Consider the following 27235-nt stretch of genomic DNA (forward strand, 5'->3'; position numbering starts at 1 on the left):
GCGTTCATGTCCTACGAAAAAAAAAAACCCCGTCGGAAAGATCGGACGGTTCAACTGCGACGACTCGGGAAGCGTCGACGTGTTTGAACTCGTTTTGAGTTTGTCACGATGCCACGACTGATTTATATCACTTAGTTTATGACTTAGTGAGTGATACATTTGAGTTTGTGTTTTTCAGCAGAACAGACATGGCGACAAACCAAGCCTCCAGCAAGCTTGGGTCCTGTCACGGCATTTGTGATGACTTATGGGATGAAAATCGTTCGGTCTTGCACATGCGTAGGCTGTACCGGGGCTGGATTTGAACACTCACACACACACTACGCACACACACCAATAGAAGGGCTGGAATGGGCTGTCGTGAAAGCGGAAGTGAAACTTAACATTCTTCAGTTCGCTCCAAACAGTAACTTGACACTGTTTATTTGGAGATGTGTACAACTGCCCGACACGTAACTTGAACAAAAACTGGCATATTGCCCCTGTTCACCAGCTGGATTCCACCAGACACACTGCTGCCAATGTAGGTAAGGACAAGTAAGTGTTACATTTGTAACTTCAGTCTTCTGAGACAGAGGGTTTCATCCACCCTCTGTAATGTAGGCTGCTGTAAAGAAGTAAGTTGTCAGCCTGCGGGAAACACTGTTGTTCATTTGGTTGGCTTTATTCCAAATGAATATATCCCTACACTTGATCTGATTCTTGATCCTACTTACTGTAATACTTTGCATGGATTGGTGCCAGTTTACACTGCAGATCTCTCAGCTCCTTGTGAGCAAAGGCGTTGCCTAAGATCGACAGAAGGAAGTTTTATTATCCATTGGAATCTAGATTAGAAAGCAGAAGTGATCGGACCTTTGCAATCAAAGCCCTGACACTCTGGAATATCCTGCCAATTGATATTAGACAGGCAGACTCATTTCATAAAATGTTTACACTGTAAATGTGCATTTGATGGGTATTGATGTGCATCTAAACTGTTACATATCTTGTTCATATCATGTGTACAACACTTACTGTGTATTTTCTTTGCTGCTTATTATTGTTTCTCAGTTCTTGGTAACGCCTTACGAGAGTTAGGGTTAAGATACTGTACATTTCTAAGGGTTAGGGTTAAGATACTGTACATTTCTAAGGGTTAGGGTTAAGATACTGTACATTTCTAAGGGTTAGGGTTAAGATACTGTACATTTCTAAGGGTTAGGGTTAAGATAATGTACATTTCTAAGGGTTAGGGTTAAGATACTGTACATTTCTAAGGGTTAGGGTTAAGATACTGTACATTTCTAAGGGTTAGGGTTAAGATAATGTACATTTCTAAGGGTTAGGGTTAAGATACTGTACATTTCTAAGGGTTAGGGTTAAGATAATGTACATTTCTAAGGGTTAGGGTTAAGATACTGTACATTTCTAAGGGTTAGGGTTAAGATACTGTACATTTCTAAGGGTTAGGGTTAAGATACTGTACATTTCTAAGGGTTAGGGTTAGGGTTTTCTGAGTTTAGAGTTAAGAGTTTTCTGGAAAGAACTGCAAAACTATAAACTACTAAACTTATAATAATCAGAGGTCAATTTGGTAACCCATGTCATTATTCCTATAATTATATATATATAGTGTTAAATTCCTTCCTCTAATTTCTAATTATCTATATAACTACTACATCATTTCATGGTGCTGTCTTGAAATCCACCATCTACCATTGAAATCATTCATTTTCCCAATAATTAGTACATAATGTAATGGTTCTTTTCAGGAAACTCCCTAAGAAATTAAGTTCCTCACTAGGAAATTATTAGTAATTGCAGATCCAGAAAACAAAACATTACCCAGTTCTTTTGTTATTTTTTTCTTTTAATAATTTGAGTGTATCAATGACTGTGTGTAGCAGTTTGCAACATTATAGCACTTTGTAACTTAATTTTGAAAAGTGTTCTACAAGTAAGTTATTATTAGCTACAAGTGTTTTGTTGTTGACGACAGAATTCGGGAAGTAGGACACTAATAATTCATGCTAAAATACAGGAAATCACACCAAGCAGTGTGTATGTTGGATTTGTACACAGCTGTTTTACTATTGCTTCATATTATATTGAAATGTTTAATATTGATCGTATAAAAACTTTTAAAAGGTGCTGACAAAGTTAAGATAAATGTGAATCCAAAGGTGTGAATTGCGTGAAAGGACCTTAAAGTTGAAATGAAAAGGTTTTTGTTTTTCTTCTTTTTTTCTCAAACACTTGAGTAGCCGGCTAAACTATAATACTTTAATCATTAATCATGCAGCTACAGTCAAGTCTTATATTCTATTTTATTCTTTTATTTTATTTTTTGAAAATGCACAATATTTTTTTTGGGGGTATTTTCTGTGTTTATTAGCAGGGGAAGTGAAATAGATTTATATCAGTGGTGACAATTCTGTGCATGTGTGTGTGTGTTTGCTTTCTGTTTGTGTGTGTGTGTGTGTTTGCTTTCTGCGGACTGCAATCACAGCTCCTGCACGTGGCCTTACACAACTGGCCTTCAGTCACACACACACTGACAAAAACACATACTGTACATTTGCCTCCATATCCTACAGTATGATGATAATAGACAGTGGGTTAGATGATGATGAGAACGTATAGACAAAGATGTAATGTTGCCCACCTTTCTAAGCCTGACATAAGTCTTTATGAGGTAAATTCATAGTCTACATCAGTAGTATCAAAGTGATGTAAGTTATGCAAGGATAGGGTCTTTTAAGCAGGAAATAAAATATATATTTTTATGAAATGATTTTTGTTCATGTTGGTGGCTGTTTGCCTTAATCATCACCAACAGGTCGTAGTTTACCTCCATTTTTATTTACGGCCTATAGCAGTGATTCTCAACCTTTTTCATATCAAGGACCCCTAATTTAGTCCACATTAGACCCCCGTTTGATAAGATTTTGTCTCTCGGACCCAAATCTGAGAATATTTTTATTGTTAGATATGATTTTGTCCGGAATTCCATGACTGTCTGTATTGTAGGTAGAGAGAAATCAAACAAACTATAATCAAAACAGTCATTCTTCTACATTCTTTAATTATGTTAACTTCTTCTAAATGAAATAATGGTGAAGTTTACAATTCATCAGTTTGCTGGGGACCCCCTGGAACCCCCTCAGGGACCCCTGGTGGTCCCCGGACCCCACGTTGAGAACCACTGGCCTATAGCACTATACTACAAAACTGTCATACAATGCTTTAAAGCAATGAGCAAAAGTCTTCAAAGCAGTAGAAGATAGACTTTAAGTTAAAAAAAAAAAAAAAAAATTAATCTCCACTGAAAGTAACATTAATTCTTGCAAAGATCAAGAAACATTTGCTAGGAGCCTGATTGGAAGCAGTATCTAAAACATATCAGGGAGCATTCAGGGCCAGTGTTCCCTCTAAATGGTCCATTGGTAACACTTTACAATAAGGGTCACTAAGTTAAGGGTTAGTAATGCTTAATAAGCATTAACTAACCCTTAATTAAAAATGAACTAATGTGTCTGGTAATCATTTACTAATGGTGTTCATGTTAACTAAGGTATTAATTTATACATTATTTAATAGTCATCTTTATAAACTATTAAATAATGTATAAATTAATACCTTAGTTAACATTAACACCATTAGTAAATTACACATTAGGTAACTGTTAATTAACAGAGAGATAACAGAGAAACTATGATCAAAACAGTCATTCTTCTACATTCTCTAATTATGTTAACTTCTTGTAAATGAACCACTGGCCTATAGCACTATACTACAAAACTGTCATACAATGCTTTAATCAAGAAGCAAAAGTCTTCAAAGCAGTAGAAGATAGACTTTAAGTTTAAAAAAAAAACAAAAAAAACAATCTCCACTGCAAGTAACATTAATTCTTGCAAAGATCAAGATAAATTTGCTAGGAGCCTGATTGGAAGCAGTATCTAAAACATATCAGGGAGCATTCAGGGCCAGTGTTCCCTCTATTAAGCATTAACTAACCCTTAACTTAGTGTACCCTTATTGTAAAGTGTTACCGGTCCATCTATCAAATTGACCAAATAGTAGTATCTGCTGCTGGGTTTAGTGAATTAACTCCCCTTTAGAATTCTTGGTGTATCAGCCCCCCTTGGGTAAAATCTGTCCATGGAGTGGAGTTTGGACCTAAAAGTTAACCACGGTCAGTGTTTGATTCACCCAGAGGTGAAGTGCAATGCCCCAACGCCAGTGAACTTCAACCCTCAAACAGCACTATCAGCTCGCTCTGTCTGCATATCTTACCGACAGATAACAGTCAGAGAGAGACGAGAGAACCGGTCGGCCCGGGCCTCATAAGATCGGTCAGCTGTCGGCCTGATATTTCCACTTGGGTGCGGAGCCGTCCCGGACAGTGCTTCGGACCTCCTGATCCAGAAAACCTACTTTGAAGTTGCAGAAGCTCATCGGGAACTGTCTGAAAACCTTTTACCCTGCAGAACCATGTTGAGTAAAGATCTTCCTGACATCGAGGTAACCTTTTGTATTTCCTGTCTTACTTTTAGCAGGACAGCCAACTGTCTTAGTAAGTTACCCTACAATGTATCTACAGGTAACTAAGACGCCTATAGGAAGGGAAGTATCTGATGGTTCTGATGGTAATGCAGTTATTTAGTTTACCTTTAGTTAGTTTAGTCACCTCAAAGCTGCCATTACGAAAGTTACATCTCATCAGCTGTTAGTTTAAAGTTGGAGTTAAAATTTAACTCCAGGTTAACTTAAAGGAGGTTTAAGTGAATCTAGGTTTGAAGTACAAACTAAACGGGCATGTAAAAGAAGGTTTATATTTAAACTAGTTTATCCTTCAACTAGGTTTAACGATTGGTGCAACAAAATGTATTGCTGATTATTGCAGGCTTAGAGCCAGTCTTGGTAATCTGTTTAATTTTCTGTTGAGATGTTCTCACAGATGTTACCCACAGATATGGTTCAATAGGTGTAAAGTACTTGCCTATAAACTACCAATGGGAAAGCTGCTGTTTTTACTTGGCCATATGAGCTTATTCTCTGTGGGTTTAATTTAGGGCTTGAATGAATTCACTTTAGGGCTGGGCAATAATTCAATATTATCGTTTATCATCTTTCAGTGGAATCATATCGTGATGATATGAAGATATTTTAATATCGTGACACACATTTCTGCTGTCTGAATTGATGATGACAAGCAAATTTTACTTAAAAACTCTCATAAAATGAGGTATGGTAGGAATATTATTTGAATATTTCTGTTTTGTTTGACATCACACCTAACATTACCATTCGGTTCAATGAGATGAACATGAATTTGATTATTTAACGTGATTTTGCATACATGAACCGTATCGTGATATATACTGATATCAAGATATATCCTTATGATTATCATGATATTGATTTCAACCATATCGCCCAGCCCTAATTCACTTTCACTCTAATCAATCCAGGAAGTGTTTTTTCTTTCATATACAAATACTGAAGAGGCACCAGACTCTCATCAGACACTTTTGAAGTAGTAATCACAGGTTAATGTAACAATATTATGTTATTTATTACTATTTAGTAACTTTTTTTACATTTTCAGTGGATTTAAAGGGACATTTCTATCAGTCATCGTTACATTTCCTGCAGATACAACATTATCTTACATTATCTTTTTTTTTTACACAAGTGAAGTAGTTGTAAGTTTCTTCCACCACTGATATGTTTTCATACTACAGGTCACATCAGCTCAGCACATTGACCTGGCAGCCGGTCGGTATCTTATCACCTTGACCCCCAACCACAAACAACCGCACTTCCTAGAATGTTCCATAACATCATAGCATGTTTTTGTCAGCAGACCCCTATGTGTGTGTGTGTGTGTGTGTGTATGCTATACTGTATGTTATAGAGAGAGAGATAACAGTTAACCTGTTGGAACCTGTTACCGGTGAAAAGCAACAGGTTCCTCTAGGGATGGGACAATATGCTTATCTGATTCACAATTCGATACAACCGCAATAACAACAAAATTATGTTTATTTCTGAGCCACCAATCTTTCTAGCAATTTGGACAGAGAGCTTAATTCTGCCCCACGATACGTATTGTCACATTTTTGTATTGCGATATATTGAATTTCACTTATTAGCACTGGTCAGATGAGCCCCTAGTCCCCTAGTGGTATATCTAATTTTTGTTCTGTCCTGTCCTATCCCCCTGTCCTGTACTGTTCTATCTTATACTGTCCCGATCTGTCTTGTCCTGTCCTATACTCAGTGGTGGAAGAAGTACTGAGATCTTTTACTTCAGTAAAAGTAGCAATACAACAATGTAAAGATACTCCATTACAAGTAAAAGTCCTGCATTCAAAATCTTACTTAAGTAAAAGTACATAAGTATCAGCAGCAAAATGTACTTAGAGTATCAAAGTAAACGTACTCATTATGCAAACTGTCCCCATTTAGAGTTATATTTTTCATAAATTATTGGAATATTAATACTGATTTATTGACATACATGTACATGTAAGCAGCATTTTAAAGTTGTCAACGTGAAGCTAATCTTAACAATTTAGCTATACTTTTGGGTAGTCTAATCTATAACAATGCTATTTTATAGTTATTTTATAAAGATGATCAACTGTTTTAAATATAAAATATTGATCTGAAAAGTAACTAGTAACTATAGCTGTGAAATAAATGTAATGGAGTAAAAAGTACAATATTTCCCTCTAAAATGTAGTGGAGTATAAGTACAAAGTAGCATAAAATGGAAATACTCAAATAAAGTACAAGTACCTCAAAATTGTACTTTAGTGCAATACTTGAGTAAATGTACTTAGTTACTTTCCACCACTGCCTATACTGTCCTGTTCTGTTGTTATTTATCTGCTAATCTATTTCCCTTCATTTTCATATAGAGCATCCTGGCTCTAAATCCCAGAGTGAAGACTCACGCCCAGATCGTCTCCACAGCAGCCAAGAAGAAAGAGAAAAAACACTGGAAGAGGAACCCCGAGAAGGGCTGTGACGTAAGACACGCAACACACACACACACACACACACACACACACTTGGCTTTTGTCAAGTTAGAGCGTTCAGCTATTCAATTCTCCTTTACACCATCCTCATCTCCCCCTGTTTCCCTTCCTGTCCTCTTCCCTTCCTGTTTCCCTTCATCTCTGCCTCATCTGCCTCTTCATCCTTCTCCTCCCTCCTCTATCTCTTTCTTTCAGTCTTGTGTGAAGTTGGAGAACAACTTTGACGACATCAAACACACGACGCTGAGCGAGCGCGGAGCTCTACGAGAATCGCTGAGGTGAGAGAGAGAATGAACAGTGCACACTATTGTGGATATTTTTATTTTTTTTTACCTTAATACCACATCCTGGATAGTATCTTGAAACATAATTCACTATAATCAAACCGTGTGCCATTATGCTGCCCCCTGGTGGAGGCTTGACCTCTCTATAGGGCATTACATTAGAAATATGGCATCCATGTAGCAGCATGATTTCCATATAAAAACTATGTTCATGAATTGTAATTACATATGGGCTGCTTAAGAAAAAATTGACTTTTCACAAAGTTTTATTGCAACAAATTTTTATTAAGGATATAGTTTGTAACCTTATCTATTAAAACATGCTTGTTCTAGTAAAGTTCATGCGGTTAATTATTCATCAGAAATTATTTTGCATTCTGTCTCCATTGACCAAAAGATTATTTAATATAACAATAAAACACAGTATTATGATTGCAATGATTTAGAACTTTGACTACTGCTTTCTGAGTACGCAATTCAATTATGTGACTTTTTATGTGATTTTAATCGTGGTTTTGCTTTTGTACGCTGTTGGATTTTTCATTTCAATGGCTGTGCTTGTGTCAAACCATCAAACGAATGTTACATTTACAATAAAATCTGTGCCCAGGTGTCTAAAATGTGCCGATGCTCCCTGCCAGAAGAGCTGTCCCACTAACCTGGATATCAAGTCATTCATTACTAGTATCTCCAGTAAGGTACTGTAAAATATACACACACACATACACCGAATGCCAGTGTTGTGAGGCTGTTTTAGAAAAGTTCTGTACTGCAATAAATCACACATCACATTCAGTGAATTGTAAAGCTAGGTAACATACACAGGGGCGGACTTAGTGATTTGGGGGCCCTGGGCAAAGGCAAACATGGGGCCCCCTGAATCCCAACATTCCCCCTTTTTTTTTTTATAATTTATTCTCTCCTCTTATACACTTTACAGTATTATCTGTTTAATCGTTTTTTAATTTATTATCCTGTATTTCTTATCTAATGTCTTATATACCTTCTATTTTCCACCACTTGCTAAGTTCTTTGCATCTCGCAGAAAATGGTGCAGTGGCAAAGCAAAATAAGGTTAAAGTCAAGAGGCAATATTGCGCTAGAAGTTAAGTGGAATAGCCCATTACCACTATAACCTGACATAAGATTAAAACATTTTTATTGTAATGAAAAGAGGGGTTCTTTTTAGTGTGTCTGTTTCTTTTAAACTGATGAGAAATATGTTTATTTAAGTTGTATTCTAGTATATTGTGGGGCCCTCTGGCTGCTGGGGCCTAAGGTAGTCGCCTACCTTTGCCTAATGGTAAGACCTCTGAACAGCTAGTACACAATGCATTCTCTTCTATGTGTGTGTGTGTGTGTTAACCAGAACTACTATGGGGCAGCGCGGGCCATCCTATCTGACAACCCCCTGGGTCTGACCTGTGGAATGGTTTGCCCCACCTCAGAGCTGTGTGTAGGGGGCTGCAACCTGTACGCCTCTGAGGAAGGACCCATTAACATAGGGGGGTTACAACAGTTTGCCACCGAGGTACAGTATTTATCTGTCCATCTGTCTAGTAGTCTACCAGACACATATAACACACAGGGAAATGGCACTGACATGGTCTTATTTGAGCATTTGTGTAGAAAAGCGAAAGTTTCTAATATATATAAAGCAGAGTTTATAATCCACCAGCCAACCCACAGTACTCAGTTACAGGTAGGGATGGGACGATACAATACACTTATCTCATGATACAATTCGATACGCGATATTGAGTTCACGATTCAATACAATCACTATATGATGTAATAAATAAACGTTCAATGACAACAAAGCATGACTGTGCAGAATTATGTTTGTTTCTGAGACACAAATCTTTCTAGCGATGACATTGGCTCACTCGAATGTAAACAACAATTTCAAAATGTCATTACAAAGAGCAAATAATATAATTTGATTGGAGAGCTTGTGAAATTTTGATGGGTATGCCGTCTCATTTGCGATTAATACAGCAGAATAAAACGGAGCTAATATTGCAATTTTCTGCCCCACGATACGTATTGTCACATTTTTGTATTGCCATAAGGCCTATTGAATTTCAATATGCCGTCCCATCTCTGTTGAGTGATAGTACACTCCATGCTAACGCTTTAGCATACACTATTGTGAGTGATACTAGGCTCCATGCTAACGCTTTAGCATACACTATTCTGAATGATACTAGGCTCCATGCTAACGCTTTAGCATACACTATTCTGAGTGATAGTACGCTCCAGGCTAACACTAAGTATACACTATGTTGAGCGACAGTATGCTCCAGGCTAACACTTTAGCATACACTATTCTGAGTGATAGGCTAGTAGGCTCCAGGCTAACAAAAGCATACACTATTTTTGTGCTATTAAGCCACTAGCATTATCCAAAGTATTAGGACTATGACCTTGTGGAAATAAAAAGTTGAGTTTTTTTATTATATGGCCTGTAGATTCAGAAATTGTAGAAATATATCACTGACTCAATATAGCTGATGTAGCCAGGTTTATTTTTACAATTTCAGGTGAGCAACCATGAATTCAGCCACTGCACAGTGATTCTGTAGTTGTACACAGTCACCCATCGCTCACCACCTTTATTTCCTATAGAAACAGGAAAAGTAGCCCAGGTAGTTCAAAGCAGTAAATTTGACCAGTCTCCAACACAAAGCAGCCAGACTTAGCTGCATACCATGTCAGGTTGCTTACTGTTTAGCTTTAGAACTTCTACAAATGATCATTTTCTTCTTTTGACATAATGCTAGTGTCCTAATATCACTTAACATAGTTTATGCACATAGTGTATGCATACAGTATCTATGTTCTCATCACTTAACGGCTAAGTTGACCAATGGGACAGTGTGCCAGAAACTTGGTATAGTTCCTTAAAGGTTAGTTTAGGATTAGGATGGGTTTAGGGTTAAGATTAGAATTAGGATAAAGTTTAGTTTAGGTTAAGGGTTAAGGTTAGGCATGTAGTTAGGTTAGGGTAGGCGTTAGGAAATGAATGTACTCAATAAAAGGTCTTCACAAGTATAGTAATTCAAATGTGTATGTTTCTTTCTCAGGTGTTTGGTAAGATGGGCATCCCTCAGATCAGGAACCCTGAGCTCCCACCAGCCAATGAGATGCCAGAGTCTTACCATGCCCCTATTGCTCTGATTGGCTGCGGCCCTGCGTCAATCAGCTGCGCTTCTTTCCTGGCCCGCCTCGGATACGATGACATCACCATCTTTGAGAAACAGAAGTACATTGGAGGGCTGAGGTAATATTTTTTTTAATTTACTGGTATAATGTCAGTAACAGTGGGTTATCATATATCATATATTGTATTGCACTGTATCATATTGTATTGTATCATACTGTACCATAATGTGTTATACACCGTATCATATCATATTGTATCAAATCATAATCATATCATATCGTGACATATTGCATTATATTGTATTGCATTGAATCATATTGATACATACTGTATCGTAGCGTATTGTATCGTATCGTATTGTATCATATTGTATCGCATCGTATGGTAGTGTATTGCATCGGAATGTATTGTATCGTATCGTATCGTATCGTATAGTAGTGCATTGCATCGGAATGTATCGTATTCTATTGTATTGTATTGTATTGTATCGTATCTTATCTTATCTTATCTTATCTTATCTTATCGTATTGTATCGTATCGTATCGTATTGCATCGGAATGTATTGTATCGTATCGTATCGTATCGCATTGTATAGTAGTGCATTGCATCGGAATGTATCGTATTGCATTGTATTGTATCGTATCTTATCGTATCGGATTGTATCGTATCGTAGTGTATTGCATCGGAATGTATTGTATTGTATCGTATCGTAGTGCATTGCATCGGAATGTATCGTATTGTATTGTATTGTATCGTATCGTAGTGCATTGCATCGGAATGTATCGTATTGTATCGTATCGTAGTGCATTGCATCGGAATGTATCGTATTGTATCGTATCGTGTTATATCATATCGTATCGTATCGTATAGTAGTGTATTGCATCGGAATGTATTGTATCGTATTGTATCGTATCGCATCGCATTGTATAGTAGTGCATTGCATCGGAATGTATCGTATTGCATTGTATTGTATCGTATCTTATCGTATCGGATTGTATCGTATCGTAGTGTATTGCATCGGAATGTATTGTATTGTATCGTATCGTAGTGCATTGCATCGGAATGTATCGTATTGTATTGTATTGTATCGTATCATAGTGTATTGCATCTGAATGTATTGTATTGTATCGTATCATAGTGCATTGCATCGGAATGTATCGTATTGTATTGTATTGTATCGTATTGTAGTGCATTGCATCGGAATGTATCGTATTGTATCGTATCGTAGTGCATTGCATCGGAATGTATTGTATTGTATTGTATCGTATCGTATCGTATCATCGTACATTGCATCGGAATGTATCGTATTGTATCGTATCGTATCGTAGTGCATTGCATCGGAATGTATCGTATTGTATTGTATCGTATCGTATCGTATAGTGTAGTAGTGTATTGCATCGGTATGTATCGTATTGTATTGTATCGTATTGTATAGTGGTATATTGCATCAGAATGTATTGTGTTGTATTGCATCGAATCATATTGTATCATATCGTATCGTAGTATATTGTATTGTATTGCAGTGCATCACATCACGTGATCATACTGTATCATATATCATATCATATATTGTGTAGTATCATATTGTATCAAATCATGTCATATCATATATCACATCATATTATTTATCTCATCATGTCATATCATATTGTATAATATCATATCCTATCTAAATGTTTTGATAATGATGCTCATAATATTGCCCATACCTTTGTGTTGATACCATTTCTAAGGCAGTGTTTTACTCATCTGCTTCCCTGCAGCACATCAGAAATCCCTCAGTTCCGGCTTCCCCATGAGGTCGTCCAGTTCGAAACCAACCTTATGAAGGACCTGGGAGTCAAGGTAATGGCTGTAGCAACTCATAATGTCACAGCAGAGCATATTTTATTAAAAACAAAAACTTAATGAAAAAATGTAATGAAGTGTCCATAATGTTGTAATGCTGGAATACATTACATAATAATCTTCTGGCGGATAACGTATACATTATTACGTTTTATGTTGGTTATTTTTATATTATTGCATTCTTTTGGTGACAAATGGTAGTACCAGCCTAATGGGTACCTGTCAGATTTATTTTGAGTTCCATATTTGAGGGACATTTTTTCATTAATTGTTTAGATTATAGACCGATGTTACACCAAAATTAATAGCAAATATTGAACAGGTGATTAAAAGTTTTCCACCAAAACAAGTAAATATATCCTGCTAAATGCCCTTGAATTTTATTTAGAAATTAATTTGTGGCTTTTTACTAATATGTTTATTGATTCAGGAATTATTAACATAGCTTTTCATTGTGATCGAATGAAAGAAAATCAGAAAAGGAAGAATCATAGTATTGCAGTGTTGTTTCATCATATTGAGGATATTGCAGAATAATAAGAATCACAATAATATTATATTAAGAGCTCACCTACACTGTCCTGTTTAAACATGCTTTCCGTGTGTGTGTGTGTGTGTGTGTGTGTGTGTGTGTGTGTGTGAGCCAGGTGGTGTGTGAGAAGGGTCTAGGCGTTAACGACATGACAATGAAGTCCCTGAAAGAAGATGGATTCAAGGCTGTCTTCATCGGGATTGGTCAGTGCCACTTGTCAATCAAAAGTGAAAAACACTTGCATCTCCAACATGTCAAACTTTGTGTGTCAGGCCCATTTTTTTTATCCTAGTTAACCACTGGGGTTTCATTGGCACCAAGGATCATTGAATTTTCTCCAACCATGGAGGAATGATGTAATCCTTCAGTTAAAACATGAAAAACACCAAAAATTAGAGTTACTAGGTTTCCACACGACAACAGCTTTGAGGTTTTTCTCTCTCTAACTCCCTATCTTTCTTCTATCTTTCTTCTCAAACTGAGTCAAAATGGATTTACCCTCCACTACATCCCTGCTTAGAGGTCTAATGCAATGCAAAAAGGCTGGGAAGGACTTGACAATACAATGTCAACAGTCTAATGATCTTTATGGGTTTCAAATTTTTAGAAGGCATTGTACATAATGCATTTGACAGCATACAACAGAAGACTGCTCAATGAATAATCATAATCTGTCCAAATAATTGTAGAACTCCCTTTCTCTCATCTCTCTCTCTCTCTTTTGTGTGTGTGTGTGTGTGTGTATCCAGGTCTCCCTCAGGCCAACAGAGCTAAAATCTTCAAGGGTTTAACCATGGAACAAGGCTTCTATACCTCCAAAGACTTTCTGCCCATGGTGGCGGCTGCCAGCAAACCAGGTAATACTCACACACACACACGCACACACACACACACACACACAAATATGTACCCATAAACTCTAACAACTTTCTACCTAAACGTGGTTGGTTTTTGAAAAATTGTAAGAAAATAATTACATTTTGTAAATTGCTTTGGAAATATTGTCTCTGATAAACAGTAATGTAATAATGTAACTAAGTTGATACACACATACACATACACAACTGTTTTTAAAGGTGCATTCACATAATTTCTCCCAATTACAGGTAGAAAATCAGAGAATGGCAAAAATTCCCCAACCTGCCACCCTCAGTCAAATCACTCTCCCTCTCTCTCTGTCTCTCTCTCTCTCCCTCTCTCTCTCTCTCTCTCTCTCCCTCTCTCTCCCCAGGTATGTGCCGGTGTCGTTCGTCCCTGCCCGTGCTGAGTGGGGTGGTGATCGTGCTGGGGGCCGGCGACACCGCGTTCGACTGCGCCACCTCGGCCCTTCGCTGCGGAGCCAGGAGAGTCTTCGTCTGCTTCAGGAAGGGGTTCACCAACATCAGGGCCGTTCCCGAGGAGGTACGGAGGGAGGGAGGGGTGGCTGGATGGATGGGTATATAGAAAGACGGATGGATAGGTAAATCGATCGTTTTTCCCTCTGTCAGATGGAGCTGGCTAAGGAGGAGCAGTGCGAGTTCCTGCCCTTCTTGTCTCCTCGTGAGGTCATCATGAAGAACGGCCGCATCGCCGCCTTACAGTTCTGTCGCACCGAGCAGACCGAGGAAGGGGATTGGCTGGAAGACAATGAGCAAATCGTCAGGCTGAAGGCCGATTACATCATCAGCGCCTTTGGTTCCATGCTTAACGAGCCGCAAGGTAATTAACTAATCAACTGACTAGCGGGCTAACGTACTAACAATCTACCCGTCTAGCTGTCTGTTGGGGTTCACCTGGTATGACGTACGTACATCCGTCCGTCCGTCCCATTCACGTGAACACGATTATCTCAGGAACGCCTCGAGGGAACTTCTTCAAATTTGGCACAAACGTCCACTCGGACTCAAGGATGAACTGATTCGATTTTGGTGGTCAAAGGTCAAAGGTCAAGGTCACTGTGACCTCACGTCCATCCCATTCTCGTGAACGCGATATCTCAGGAACGCCTGGAGGGAATTTCATTACGTCTGGTACAAACGTCCACTTGGACTCAGGGATGAACTGATTAGAATTTGGTGGTCAAAGGTCAAAGGTCAAGGTCACTGTGACCTCACAAAAGACGTTTTTGGCCATAACTCAAGAATTTATACGCTAATTATGACAAAATTTCACACAAATGTCTAATAGGATAAAATGATGAAGTGATGACATTTTATATCCAAAAGTTCAAAGGTCAACGTCACTGTGACATCATAAAGTTTTCCTTTAAATTGACCTAATAATCACATTAATTATATATGTTCAATAAATAAAGACTGTCCTTGCAATGATAAAACAAAGTTTATTGGCGGAGGCATATAACCGCGAGGCGGTTATTTCTAGTTTTTTTCTTGTCAGGAAAAGCCAGTCAGTGTCCACTCATTTGTTTGTCTGTCTCTCATGTGATATCTCAGATACCACTGATGAGCTTTTGATTAAACTTGGGGAAATTATGCATCTACCACTGCATTCTGACATTTTTGGTTCACATATCCAGCTATCCTTGCTCTACAAATTGCCCATATAACCATCAATGCACGCCATATTGGATTTTCCACTATTTTTAGTTTCTTGAAAATAGGGGGCTCCACAATTGCCAAAAAGAAAGGATGGGCAGACAATGCAAACTGCTGTACAAAATGTATTTGCATGGTTACCTAACAGACTTGAAACTTTTTCACGTTTGTAGGACGGTATTGATTGACCCAGAGGGTGACTGCATTGTTGGTGTGGGACAACATGTTTACTACTGCCTTGTATTTCTAACTTCTTCTTTCTAATTAACTTTAATCTGATCCACGTGTTGTCTGTTTATAGTGACTCAGGCCATGGCTCCTATAAAGCTGACCCGCTGGGGTACTCCAGAAGTGAACACAGACACCATGCAGACCAGTGAACCCTGGGTGTTTGCAGGGGGAGACATTGCTGGTCTGGCTAACACCACTGTGGAATCAGTTAATGATGGCAAACAGGCCTCCTGGCATATTCACAGATACATACAGGTAAATCTGGATAGCCAAAGTTTTGGGACATTGAACGAAAGTGGGTCTTTATAATGCTTGAGTACTGCAACAATGAGTTAAAGTTGGTCTTTTTAAAGCTTAAGTATTGGGTCAGTGAGCTAAAACGTATAGCATTTTAACATCAAAAAGCATTTTCCTTTTGAGATATTAGTATAATTACTATGAACAAGCAAAACCAATGACAAGAAGATTTGTGTGCCACTGGGTCAAATTTGGAGGGAAATCTGCTGGATTGCTTTACGGCACAAGACAGGAAGAGGGCGCTGTTCTTCCAGAGCAAACAGAGCTAAAGCTTTCAGAGTTTCTGGCAACGGCAAAAATCACGTCCAACATGTTTATTCTCTTCAGTAAAGACAAAGAGAAAAGCTTTGACCGAAGAAGCAACATCTTTTTTGCTAGCTAGTTAGCTAGCTAGTCGGCCGACTTCCTTCCTCACTCTCTGACGGATCATCTGGTGTAAAGTTAGGGGGTAAAGGGGATATGACGCCATTGACAGGCGACCAAATGAAACGCACTGTAACCTTGAATAAAATTACAGATTTCTCTGGGTTTGAACATTGTTGGAAACATTTGGGATAATGTTAAGTACACTATTCAACAAAATATATAACATAGGTCTAGTCGTTTTTAGATATTTTAATGCGGGAATGTTACATATTATACCTTTAAAGAAACTCCGTAAGTTCAATATCTGTCCCCTCCTCTTTCCTCCTCTAGTCCCTGTATGGCCAGACGGTGGACTCGGTTCCCAAGCTGCCCTTGTTTTACAGTGCTATAGATCAGGTGGACATCAGCGTCGAGGTTTGTGGGATAAAGTTTCCCAACCCGTTTGGCCTGGCGTCCGCCCCTCCCACCACCAGCACGGCTATGATCAGAAGAGCATTTGAACAGGGATGGGGCTTTGCTCTGACCAAGACATTTGGACTGGACAAGGTACACACACACACACACACACATGCAGGCTTACCTAGGCATGCCTATGCACACATACATACACCTGTTTGCACAAATGTGGAAACAAGTGGGGGATTTGCACTGGTCAGGCTGTTTACATTGGTCACACGGGCGTCAGTTGGGTATGGTAAGGTGTGGCCCTGATGGAGTCATTCCCATGTTCCCAGGGTCCTATGTTCCCAGGGTCCTATGTTCCCCAGATTTATATGGCACGTAATGGGAACATGACAAAGGGTCCTATGTTCCTAGGGTCCTATGTTCCCCAGTTCTAGGGTTTAGGGTTAGGGTTAGAGACCTTCAAAATCAAATAAAATGATAACCATTGGTTTTGTTGTGTTTATATGGCTGATTTGAAGCCTTGTTCCAATGAAAAAAAACTGGATAATATTTATGAAATATTTTAACGGTTCAAATTTGACACGAACACAATAGGAGGGTTAATGTGTGTTAACAGAATATTGAACTGGGGAACATAGGACCCTGGGAACATAGGACCCTGGGAACTTAGGACCTTGGGAACAAAGGACCCTGGGAACATAGGACCCTGGGAACTTAGGATCCTGGGAACATAGGACCCTGGGAACATAGGACCCTGGGAACTTAAGACCTTGGGAACATAGGACCCTGGGAACTATGGGGTCGGATACAGTTTCTTCTTCTTCTTTCTTATTATTTTAACATGCAACTGCTATCCGCTACTCGCTAGTAGCTACGTATCGTTAGCTAGTGTGCAAATCAGATATGTTTACAACAAGAGTGTGGGCTGACCAGATACTATGGTTAGCTAGCTAACAAGCTGACATTGTCTAAATACAACAATGATCCTATATATTTATTTCCAGTCAAAAACAGCACAGACGTTTACTATTTATATTCCATACTGTTCCAAGTCAAAAGCCAAGTCATGAGGTTAGAAAAGCACTCAGCTGTTCACAGCCATTGTTGGCGAGAGTTGTTGACCTCCAATATGGCCGCCAGAGAGCATGCCACATCACCTGAAAGCCCTCTATACATCTGTCTCTCCGCAGGACCTGGTGACCAATGTGTCTCCTCGTATTGTGCGCGGCACCACCTCAGGTCACGTGTTCGGACCGGGCCAGGGCTCCTTCCTCAACATTGAACTCATCAGTGAGAAAACGGCGGCCTACTGGTGTCAGTCGGTCGCCGAGCTCAAGAAGGACTTCCCCAACAATGTAAGTTATACATCTGGGGCCGGATTCACCAATGTGTTCTTAAGATAGATCTTAAGAAATGACATAAGAGGAAATTTTAGGAAGTTCTTAAGAAGGCTCTTAAGTGCAATTCCTCAATATTTTCTTAGTAACAGTCTCATTTCTTACACATTTCTTGAATTTTCCTACTTAAGAACTTCTCAAAATAGGGCCTGAATTAATTCTGGTTAATAAACTAGGCTTACTGCCATTGAGGCTAGGAGACAAGGCTAGGAGGCTAGGAGACAAGGCTAGGAGGCTAGGAGACAAGGCTAGGAGGCAACCCAAAGTGCTTCCATCTACAAAGCAATTGGGGAAAAACCTATTTAGAGCAACTAGAGCAAAGATTTAAACATTGGTTGCTGTTGGTAACTGTAAAATTTGCAGCTTATTTTCAATAAACATGAGACAGAGGCCTACCTGGCCCTACACCAAATAAAGCTTTACAATAAATGTTCATCTTAATGTTAGGTGTAGGGGAACCTATGAAGACTTTGAACTATAACCTACTTGTCTAAAATGTGTTTAAATATATGATATTAGAGGCTTACCTTTTCACTGTAGGAGTTTTAAGACAGGTGAAGGGCTGTCTTAAAGTTAAGAAAAAAATAAAGAACAAATTTGAGAACTTTCATTTCAAGAATACCATTCATTCGTAAGTTTTTTCTTAGGAAGAAACATAAGAATAAAGTTAAGAAAATATATAAGAACTGTTTTTGAGAATAGCATTTTTCCCTATTTTTTTTCTTAAGACTAAAGTTAAGAGAAAAAAAAAAGGGTTTTGTGAATCGGGCCCCTGGTCTATTCTGGTCTGGTCCGGTCTAACATGAAAAAGCGGGTCAGACGCTGTACTCAGCTGTCGACGGTATGCAACATTTTATTCCCATTGCAAAAAGACGATGTAAATGTAGGTTTCATAAATGATCAATAGATACATTTACCACTGTTTTGGGTTTGTGGCAGAGAAGACTGGTTTTGTTTGGTCCACCTTGCAGCCGCTGGCCATTATCATTAATGATAAACAAGGCAATAGTAAACATGTTGACCTCCGCCAATGATACAGTCCCCTTTTGGGCCAATCAGTAACCAGTTCAACAAATGTGAAAGGGGTCAAAGACTCTTTCTCAATGTACATTCTTGCTTCTCTGTGCTTGTGTTCATGAGAAGTTTGTTTTTGGTATTTGTGGCGCCCCCTGTTGGTTGGTTGTACAAATTATGCAGTCCTCCCCCCCCCCGGGCCGATCGCTAAATAAATGAAAAAGCCTTGTGTGAGATGTGGCTGGTTATTAAATTCCAGTCCAGTGTAATGTTGGAAATGCTGGAACCCAGTGGTGAGATGCATCATTCTCCCAAGTTTTGTTAAAATCTATATTGTCTGAGATATTATTTGTGATGGATGAGGGACGGGTGGAGACCAATCCATCATCCCACCTCTTGCTTTCCTTCCATTAACCTTAATGCCCCCCCCCCCCCGTCTATCTGTCAGGTGGTGATCTCCAGTATAATGTGTGCTTACAACATGGCTGACTGGACAGAACTGGCCAAGATGGCTGAGGTGAGAACGTGTTAAGCAGCTTTTAACATTCCAACAACCGTACACACACACTTCATAACCATCACTGGTGATATAACCTCATACATACAGAGGTTAAAAATTCTGCTTTTTGGGGAAGAAATAATGGGAAAAAAAAAACGTGTGTGTTTAGGAATCGGGAGCAGATGCATTGGAGCTGAATCTGTCTTGTCCCCATGGGATGGGGGAGAGAGGCATGGGACTGGCCTGTGGACAGGTACACACACACACACACACACACACAGATACATAAATACATCCATATACATGCACAGAGGTAACATGTACAGTATACTGGCAGAGGTTAATATCTTGGAAAACTACTCTCAGTTGGAACCTTATTACAGTCTCATAAAAGTACACAATTTAATATGCTAAATGTTGTGTGTGTGTGTGTGTGTGTGTGTGTGTGTGTGTGTGTGTGTCATTAGGACCCAGAGTTGGTGCGTAACATCTGTCGCTGGGTGCGGGCAGCCACCTCCATCCCGTTCTTTGCCAAGCTGACACCAAACGTCACCAACATCGTCGACATCGCCACGGCTGCTTATGAAGGTAAACCCACTTCCTCTTGACGTTTTCTTTCCCTTTTCCTCTCCATCAATTCTATCGTTTTTCATTATCTGTGGTTGTTGTTGTTGTTGTTGTTGTCTTGTATTGTAGGCGGGGCAGACGGAGTAACGGCCACCAACACGGTGTCAGGCATGATGGGACTGAAGGCCGACGGCTCCCCCTGGCCGGGCGTGGGGAAGGGCAAACGCACCACGTACGGAGGGGTGTCTGGTCGGTACACACACACACACACACACACACACACACACACACACACTTAATTTACTGGAGAATTCACCCAATCCTCATTCTAAGAGCCATTTGTAACAAGTCAGAAATCAAAGCAAAATGACTTGATTATCCAACTTGTTCTGTGATTGATTTTCATTTCGGGCCCCAAGGCAATAAAAAGTACACATTTTTAAAGGTTGTGTAGCCTTTTGTTATGCACTGTGCATCTGTGCATCCCCACTATCCATCCATCCCGTCAGTTAATTGCAGTCAATTGTATTCACCTGGGATGCCACGTGAATACATTATGTGCTATATAGAGCTGGGGAACATAGGACCCTGGGAACATAGGACCCTGGTAACATAGGACCCTGGTAACATAGGACCCTGGGAGAGCACATATGTAGAACTGGGGAACATAGGACCCTTTGTCATGTTCCCATTATGTGCCATATAAATCTGGGGAACATAGGACCCTGGGAACATAGGATCCTGGGAACATAGGATCCTGGGAACATAGGATCCTGGGAACATAGGATCCTGGGAACATAGGAATGACTCCTTGATTTTACGTTGATTTTAATGGGAAAGACCGTTCAATCGATTCAAGTTTTGTGCTGCTACTACTACTTCTTCCATACTAGTGATAAAAATAACAGCATTATTTATCTATGCAGGTAATGCCATCAGACCCATTGCTCTTAAAGCAGTGTCGGCCATCGGCAGAGCGCTGCCTGGTTTTCCTATTCTGGCCACTGGGGGCATCGACTCAGCAGAGACCGGACTACAGTTCCTCCATGCCGGAGCCTCGGTTTTACAGGTGACAAAAATACTACTGTTACTACTAAAAATGCTACTATTACAAATGATTAGGGCCAGACTGATGTAATGGTTGGCCGATATATGGGGCCATTCTTCGCCTTTGGTTAAAAATCAGATATCAGCCAGTCAGTGTTGATATGATGCATTTATTACATACCGTATTTCCTCTAATATTGGCCCGGGCCTTTATTTACCTCAACTGCAGAGGGTACCAGGCCTTTATTGGAAGCAGACTTATATTAGAGACAGGCCTTTATGTCTAATTCCCTCTGTTTGATAAGTATATTTGCTCATATTTTAGTACGAAGCCTCCTTGTTTTCTGATCTGCTTCTGTTGGGGTTCGTTAGGTAGACGTTTTTTTGTTACTGCAATGCATTACCGATAATTATGGTAATCGACAACAGCATGCTCCAGAGAATGTAGCTACTGCCATCTTGTGGCACTTGTACGTTACTACAAACTACAGTTACATTATATAACAGGCACCAGGAGTTTACCGGTATCCACCGTTGTTTTTTCCTTTGTTTTTTTCCCCGGCCTGTATTTGGGGCCGGCCTTTATTTGTTCGTGTCGACCACGGCCCCGGACATTATCAGAGACCCGGCTTTTAATTGACTATCGGCCACTATTAGAGGAAATATGGTATTCTATAATTGTTCGATACCACTGTGAAGCCCTTTACCTGAATTGATTCTAACGAGACATTTTGAGTGGATTCCACTCCAGTAGTAGAATATGCTTTATTATAATTAGTAGTAGTAGTAACATTCTGGGGGGAAAAATACAATTCTGTTGGAAACACTGAATACTTGTAATTTACCAAAAAAATTGGAATCAAAATGGTCAAATTTCAAGATATTGAGTATTGGCTCAAAAATATTGGCTATTGGCTGCTTCAAAACAAAAATATCGCCATTCATATCATCCTTCAAAGACCCATATCACATCAGTCAAACCCTAATTACTACTACTAGTACTACATTGTTATGGTTCAGTTGAAGTCAATCAGTGTGACAGGGTAAAGAAGACCAAAGAAGGGGTTCTGATTACCAGAGACTTGAACACGGCTAGAATAAATAAGAATTATGCCATTATGTCAAACATCATTCATTCATCCATTAAATGGAAATTTGAACCATCAGAGGCAGCGACAAGCTGAGATTTTGGACAAAAATATACAGCAATTTAGTCATATCTGCACAATGATGTCAGGGTTTTGAACAAGTCTGATGTCTTTCATTGATTGGTGTTGATTCTGTCTCTGTGTCTCTCTACTTTAGGTGTGTAGTGCGGTGCAGAACCAGGACTTCACAGTGATTGAGGATTACTGCGTGGGTATGTGTCTCTCAATGTGTGTTTCTACAAACCCAAGTCGAAATCAATGACTGTCGGTCCAGTCATCACAAAACTTTGTAGATAGATTTAAGAAAAGGGATGAACCATGTCTTTTTTACATTGACCAATAAAACGCGTGAACACAGCGGTGAGATGCATCATTCCCACAAGTTTGGGCAAAATTCAATCAGTAGACTATACAATGCACACTAAAGTTAACAGACTACTAACTATCAACCTGCTCAGCTAAACAGGCCTTTCTAACCCTCCCTATCTATCTACATCTTAAAGGAATAGTTCACCCAAAAATGAAGATTCTGTCATCATCTACTCCCCCTCATGCCAAATGAAACACAGGTGAAATTTGTTAGTCCATATAACACACAGGGAGGTTGCCAGCACAACTTGGTAGCAGCCTTCTCCAAAACAACTGAAGTCAGTGGGGACCTGTTCTTTAGAGTTCCAAAACAAAAACAGCCAAACAATCACACTGTGAATAGAAAGACCTATACACCATTATTTGTTGCAAAATCAATCAGCTGTAGTTAAGATTTGCACTAAATGATGGTGTAAATATACTGTAGGTCTTTTTGGAACTCTGAAGAACTGGTCCCCACTGACTTCAGTTGTTTTGGAGAAGGCTGCTATGGAGTTGTGCTGGCATCCTCCCTGTGTGTTATATGGACAAACTTCACCTGTGTTTCAGCTGGCATGAGGGGGAGTAGATGATGACAGAATTTTCATTTTTGGGTGAACTATTCCTTTAAGTCATTATTGGAACCCATTCTCCATGCCCTAAACCCTGCATAAACCCTAACCCAAACCTTAAACCCAACCCTACACCTAACCCTAACCCAAAAATCAGCCGGTGAGCCCAGACCTTAAAGCTTTGTTCTGTTTAAAGAGCTTGCAAGGGTAACACGATGGATAATATCATTGATATATACAATGATAATGTCATTATGAATAGTTTAATCATGTATCTATCTGTTCAGGTCTGAAGGCCTTGTTGTATCTGAAGAGCCTGGAGTTGAACGGCTGGGATGGCCAGTCTCCTCCAACAGAGAAACATCAGAAAGGAAAACCAGTTCCCAGACTGGCGGAACTAGTGGGAAAGGTACTGCTACTACTACTACTACTAATGCTAATACTACTAATACTAATGCTACTACTGCTACTATGACTACTACTATTTTTTATCACCGAAAACAACATTCAATTCAATGTTTTAACTTTGAATTCCTTTTGTGCAACTGCTAAAATATGAATTTGTGTGCACTAATGCGTTTATGTATGTATGTGCATGTGTGTGTATGTGTGTGTGTGTGTGTGTGTAGAGCCTACCTAGCTTCGGCCCCTTCCTCCAGGAGAAGACGGAGGCCATCGCCAAGTACAAGAAACGCCTGAGAGACACCGGTGGCAACGATATCACGGAAGCCAACGGCACCAGGGTCGCCACATCCAAGAAACCTGTTCCAGCCGTCAAGGTGTGGCAGACACACACACACAGACACACACAGACACACACACACACACAGATTCATATAGTGTCATTGTTCCAAAGGCCACATGATGCATCTTTACTTACGACTTAAGTAAATGTGTTTTCCTGTGTGTGTAGGAAGTGATAGCCAGAGCGCTGCGCCACATTGGAGCGTACCAGGACCTTGACAACAAGGAGCAGGTACACATGGCTTTCTCTCTTTTTTTTTGCATTTTTATTATTTTGGAGCCTAAAAGTCATAGAAGCAGACTTCTAAGTGTCCAGTACTGTGACGTCTTTTTCCTTGGATTTTGTGTTAATGAGTTTCTCTTTTCTTTGTCTGTTCAGCCATGGTGGCTATCACTGCTCATGCTAACTACCCAGTTCTTCTTCTATTTGTTCCAAACGGGAAACATAAAACGCATCACTTTCTGTGCGCCAGAGGATTTTTCCCAGGAAAGAGCGACCAGACACCGGCTGCTTAGAACAGCAAATGGAAAAGCTTTCATGAACTGACTATAGGTTGAATCGCTATTGTGTTATAGCAATCAGATAAAGTAGAAAACTGGATATTTAATTATATGAAAATGTCACAGACTGTTACTTTAAAATTCAATAAACTTAAATCGATTCTAACCTTGGCCTTCCTCTGTGTTCTCAGGTCCAGGCTCTGATAGATGAGGAGATGTGTATCAACTGTGGTAAATGTTACATGACCTGTAATGACTCTGGATACCAGGTACATCTATCTATCTATACATCTATCTATCTATCTATCTATCTATCTATCTATCTATTTATCTATATCTGTCTGCGGCTTCATTAGTGTGACAACATAGACCATAGCAGACTATCAGCAGCCTCAGTCAAAAAAAATGTTGGTATCAGCCTTATCCTTTTATGTTGTGGTCCCTTTACATTTTTGATGATGATCTGAGCATATTTTTATTGTTAGATATGACTTTGTCCAGAATTCCATGACTATCTGTATTGTAGGTAGAGCGATAACAGAGAAACTATGATCAAAACAGTCATACTTCTACATTCTCTAACTGTGTTAACTTCTTGTAAATGAAATAATGGTGAAATTTAACAATTCATCAATTCGCTGGGGACCCCCTGGAACCCCTTCAAGGACCCCTGGTGGTCCCCGGACCCCACGTTGAGAACCACTGCTCTAATGTGACTTGGTCTCTGTCCTTTTCCAGGCTATAACTTTCGATCCAGAGACCCACCTTCCTTTAGTGACTGACAGCTGCACCGGCTGCACCCTGTGCCTCAGTGTCTGTCCAATCATCGACTGCATCACGATGGTTACCAGGACGACGGCCTATAAACCCAAGAGGGGCGTGCCCATCAGCCCCGTCTGCTAGAGGCAACCGTCCAATCGAAACCCTTCACCTGTTGAAGTTACATGTTAGTCCAGATTAACGCTGCGTTATCGTTTACCTCAGCTTCCAGATGCTAAATATTACCCAAATCTGGGTCAGATCAGAGACGGTTTAGAAACAAGATGGTGCAACTGCGAGTCACTTCCTGTATCTGTGTCACGTGGGTTTCTCCACTGCCCCGCCCCCTTTAGGAGACCAGCGGCAGGTCCTGAGTCTGTTCACTCCAATGGGAGAAGTGAACGTGAGCACAGATTATGACCGATTCTTTCGCCCCATAGTCACCGAAGTAAATATTGGACCCATTTTTCACAAGCCGCGTATCTTCCGAACATTCTGACACTAAAATGGCATTTTTCAGTCGGAGAAAATTAACTTTGTTCGAGACCTGTCTCTGTCTCAGCAACACACTCTCGCGAGATCTGGCGACATCATCATATAGAGCATCTTTGTCTAGCGTTAAAATGTGTTAAAACGTTAAGCTAACGTCAACGAACGTTCGCAAACGCCCTAGCTAACTAATTTTCGTAATGCTAAATATGGCTGTTGGCTGTGTAAATATCTAATGTTAGCGAAAGAAAATATAAATACATTATGCAAATATAACCTAGATACATATAAATTCCGACATTTACTTACTTGTAAGCCCATAACATTAACCCAATCACTTACGAGACAGGAAGTGTATACCATTTCATACCATTGGCGCAGCTTGTAATGTGTCATCTTGTGTGTATAGAGCATCTTTGGTCAGATTTGGAGGGAAATCTGCTGGATTGCTTTATGGCACAAAACAGGAAGAGGGCGCTGTTCTTCCAGAGCAAACTGTGTGAAATGTTTTTTTTACTTTGCCAGGACGACACAAACTGTCTCCCAGTTCCACTCTTCTAACTGCAGAGTTTCAACTTCATGTCCTTCATCTTGCGGAGCGACGCCAGGGAGGTGGAGCGGCAGGGTTTATGGGAAATGTAGTCTTAATTTTGAGAAACACACGCTACACACAGCGCTTTTAATCTCCGATAGAGCAGATCGTAGATGCTCGTTTGGCTCTGCGATAAAAGTAACGTTGATTGATGCGATCGCTGAAACAAGTTTCCGGAATTGTGAAGGTTAGATAATGGTTAGATAATGGTTTTGAACAGCTGTGATTAGTGTTACTAATCAGAGTGCCATATTTGCCGCAAACTAGCAAACTTTAGCACTACATATTCCCAGAAGTTTGCCCCTTTTTGTCACTAGGAGCAAAATCTACAACAAATGTGGTAGTAGCGTAATGGCTGGAATGGGAAGCTCAACAAAAGATTAAGACAAAATTAAAGTCACATGTAAAAATTAATTGCTGCAAAAAAAAATTAGCAGACTTTTCTCCGAGAGCTGTAAGTGTAGGTCTGATTCACATTGGGATTTTAATTGTGGATTGTGCCTTGTTCTCACTCTGTACACGATTTACATTTAATATGAATGATAGGCTACATATTCTTCAAATGGAATATATGTTTTACGTTGGACTGATTATTGTGAAAGACAAAGCGTCTCTATGGTCTGTGATTTAAATAAAGGTTTTCTGATGCAGCAAGCCTTGTGTGTCCTTTACACTGGAAGACAAATGGACTGACATGTGATTCCTGTAATAATCGGATATAAAATATAAAGATATAAAATAAAAACTAAATAATATCTAATACCATGCCACTCTTAAATGGACGTGGATCCAGATTATGTTAATGAGGAAAGGTTGCATGACTTAGTTATGGCAAAAGATTAATTTCTGGACATCCAAACA

The 27235-nt window shown here is 39.6% G+C and overlaps 1 protein-coding gene across 1 annotated transcript; it reads left to right on the top strand.

Moving 5' to 3' along the window:
* Positions 1–120: 120 nt before the first annotated feature.
* dpydb (dihydropyrimidine dehydrogenase b) lies at positions 121–27015 on the top strand. The gene is made up of 26 exons (XM_071524648.1): positions 121–527; positions 4288–4509; positions 6915–7025; positions 7230–7312; positions 7929–8016; positions 8688–8849; positions 10405–10601; positions 12248–12329; positions 12980–13067; positions 13614–13721; positions 14096–14265; positions 14352–14562; positions 15700–15884; positions 16623–16838; positions 17888–18052; positions 19557–19625; positions 19777–19860; positions 20075–20195; positions 20304–20423; positions 21101–21243; positions 22527–22581; positions 23577–23698; positions 23919–24068; positions 24203–24265; positions 24726–24803; positions 25273–27015. Exons 2-26 carry the CDS (start codon positions 4480–4482, stop codon positions 25435–25437), a joined length of 3066 nt encoding a protein of 1021 aa, XP_071380749.1. The 5' UTR covers positions 121–527; positions 4288–4479; the 3' UTR covers positions 25438–27015.
* The last annotated feature ends 220 nt before the right edge of the window (positions 27016–27235 follow it).

This window comes from Centroberyx affinis, unplaced genomic scaffold (assembly GCF_046629955.1).
Source record: "Centroberyx affinis isolate AG114_WGS23_722 - 3 ecotype Tasmania unplaced genomic scaffold, CSIRO-AGI_Caff_v1 ptg000107l_1, whole genome shotgun sequence".
NCBI classification, from domain to species: domain Eukaryota; kingdom Metazoa; phylum Chordata; class Actinopteri; order Beryciformes; family Berycidae; genus Centroberyx; species Centroberyx affinis.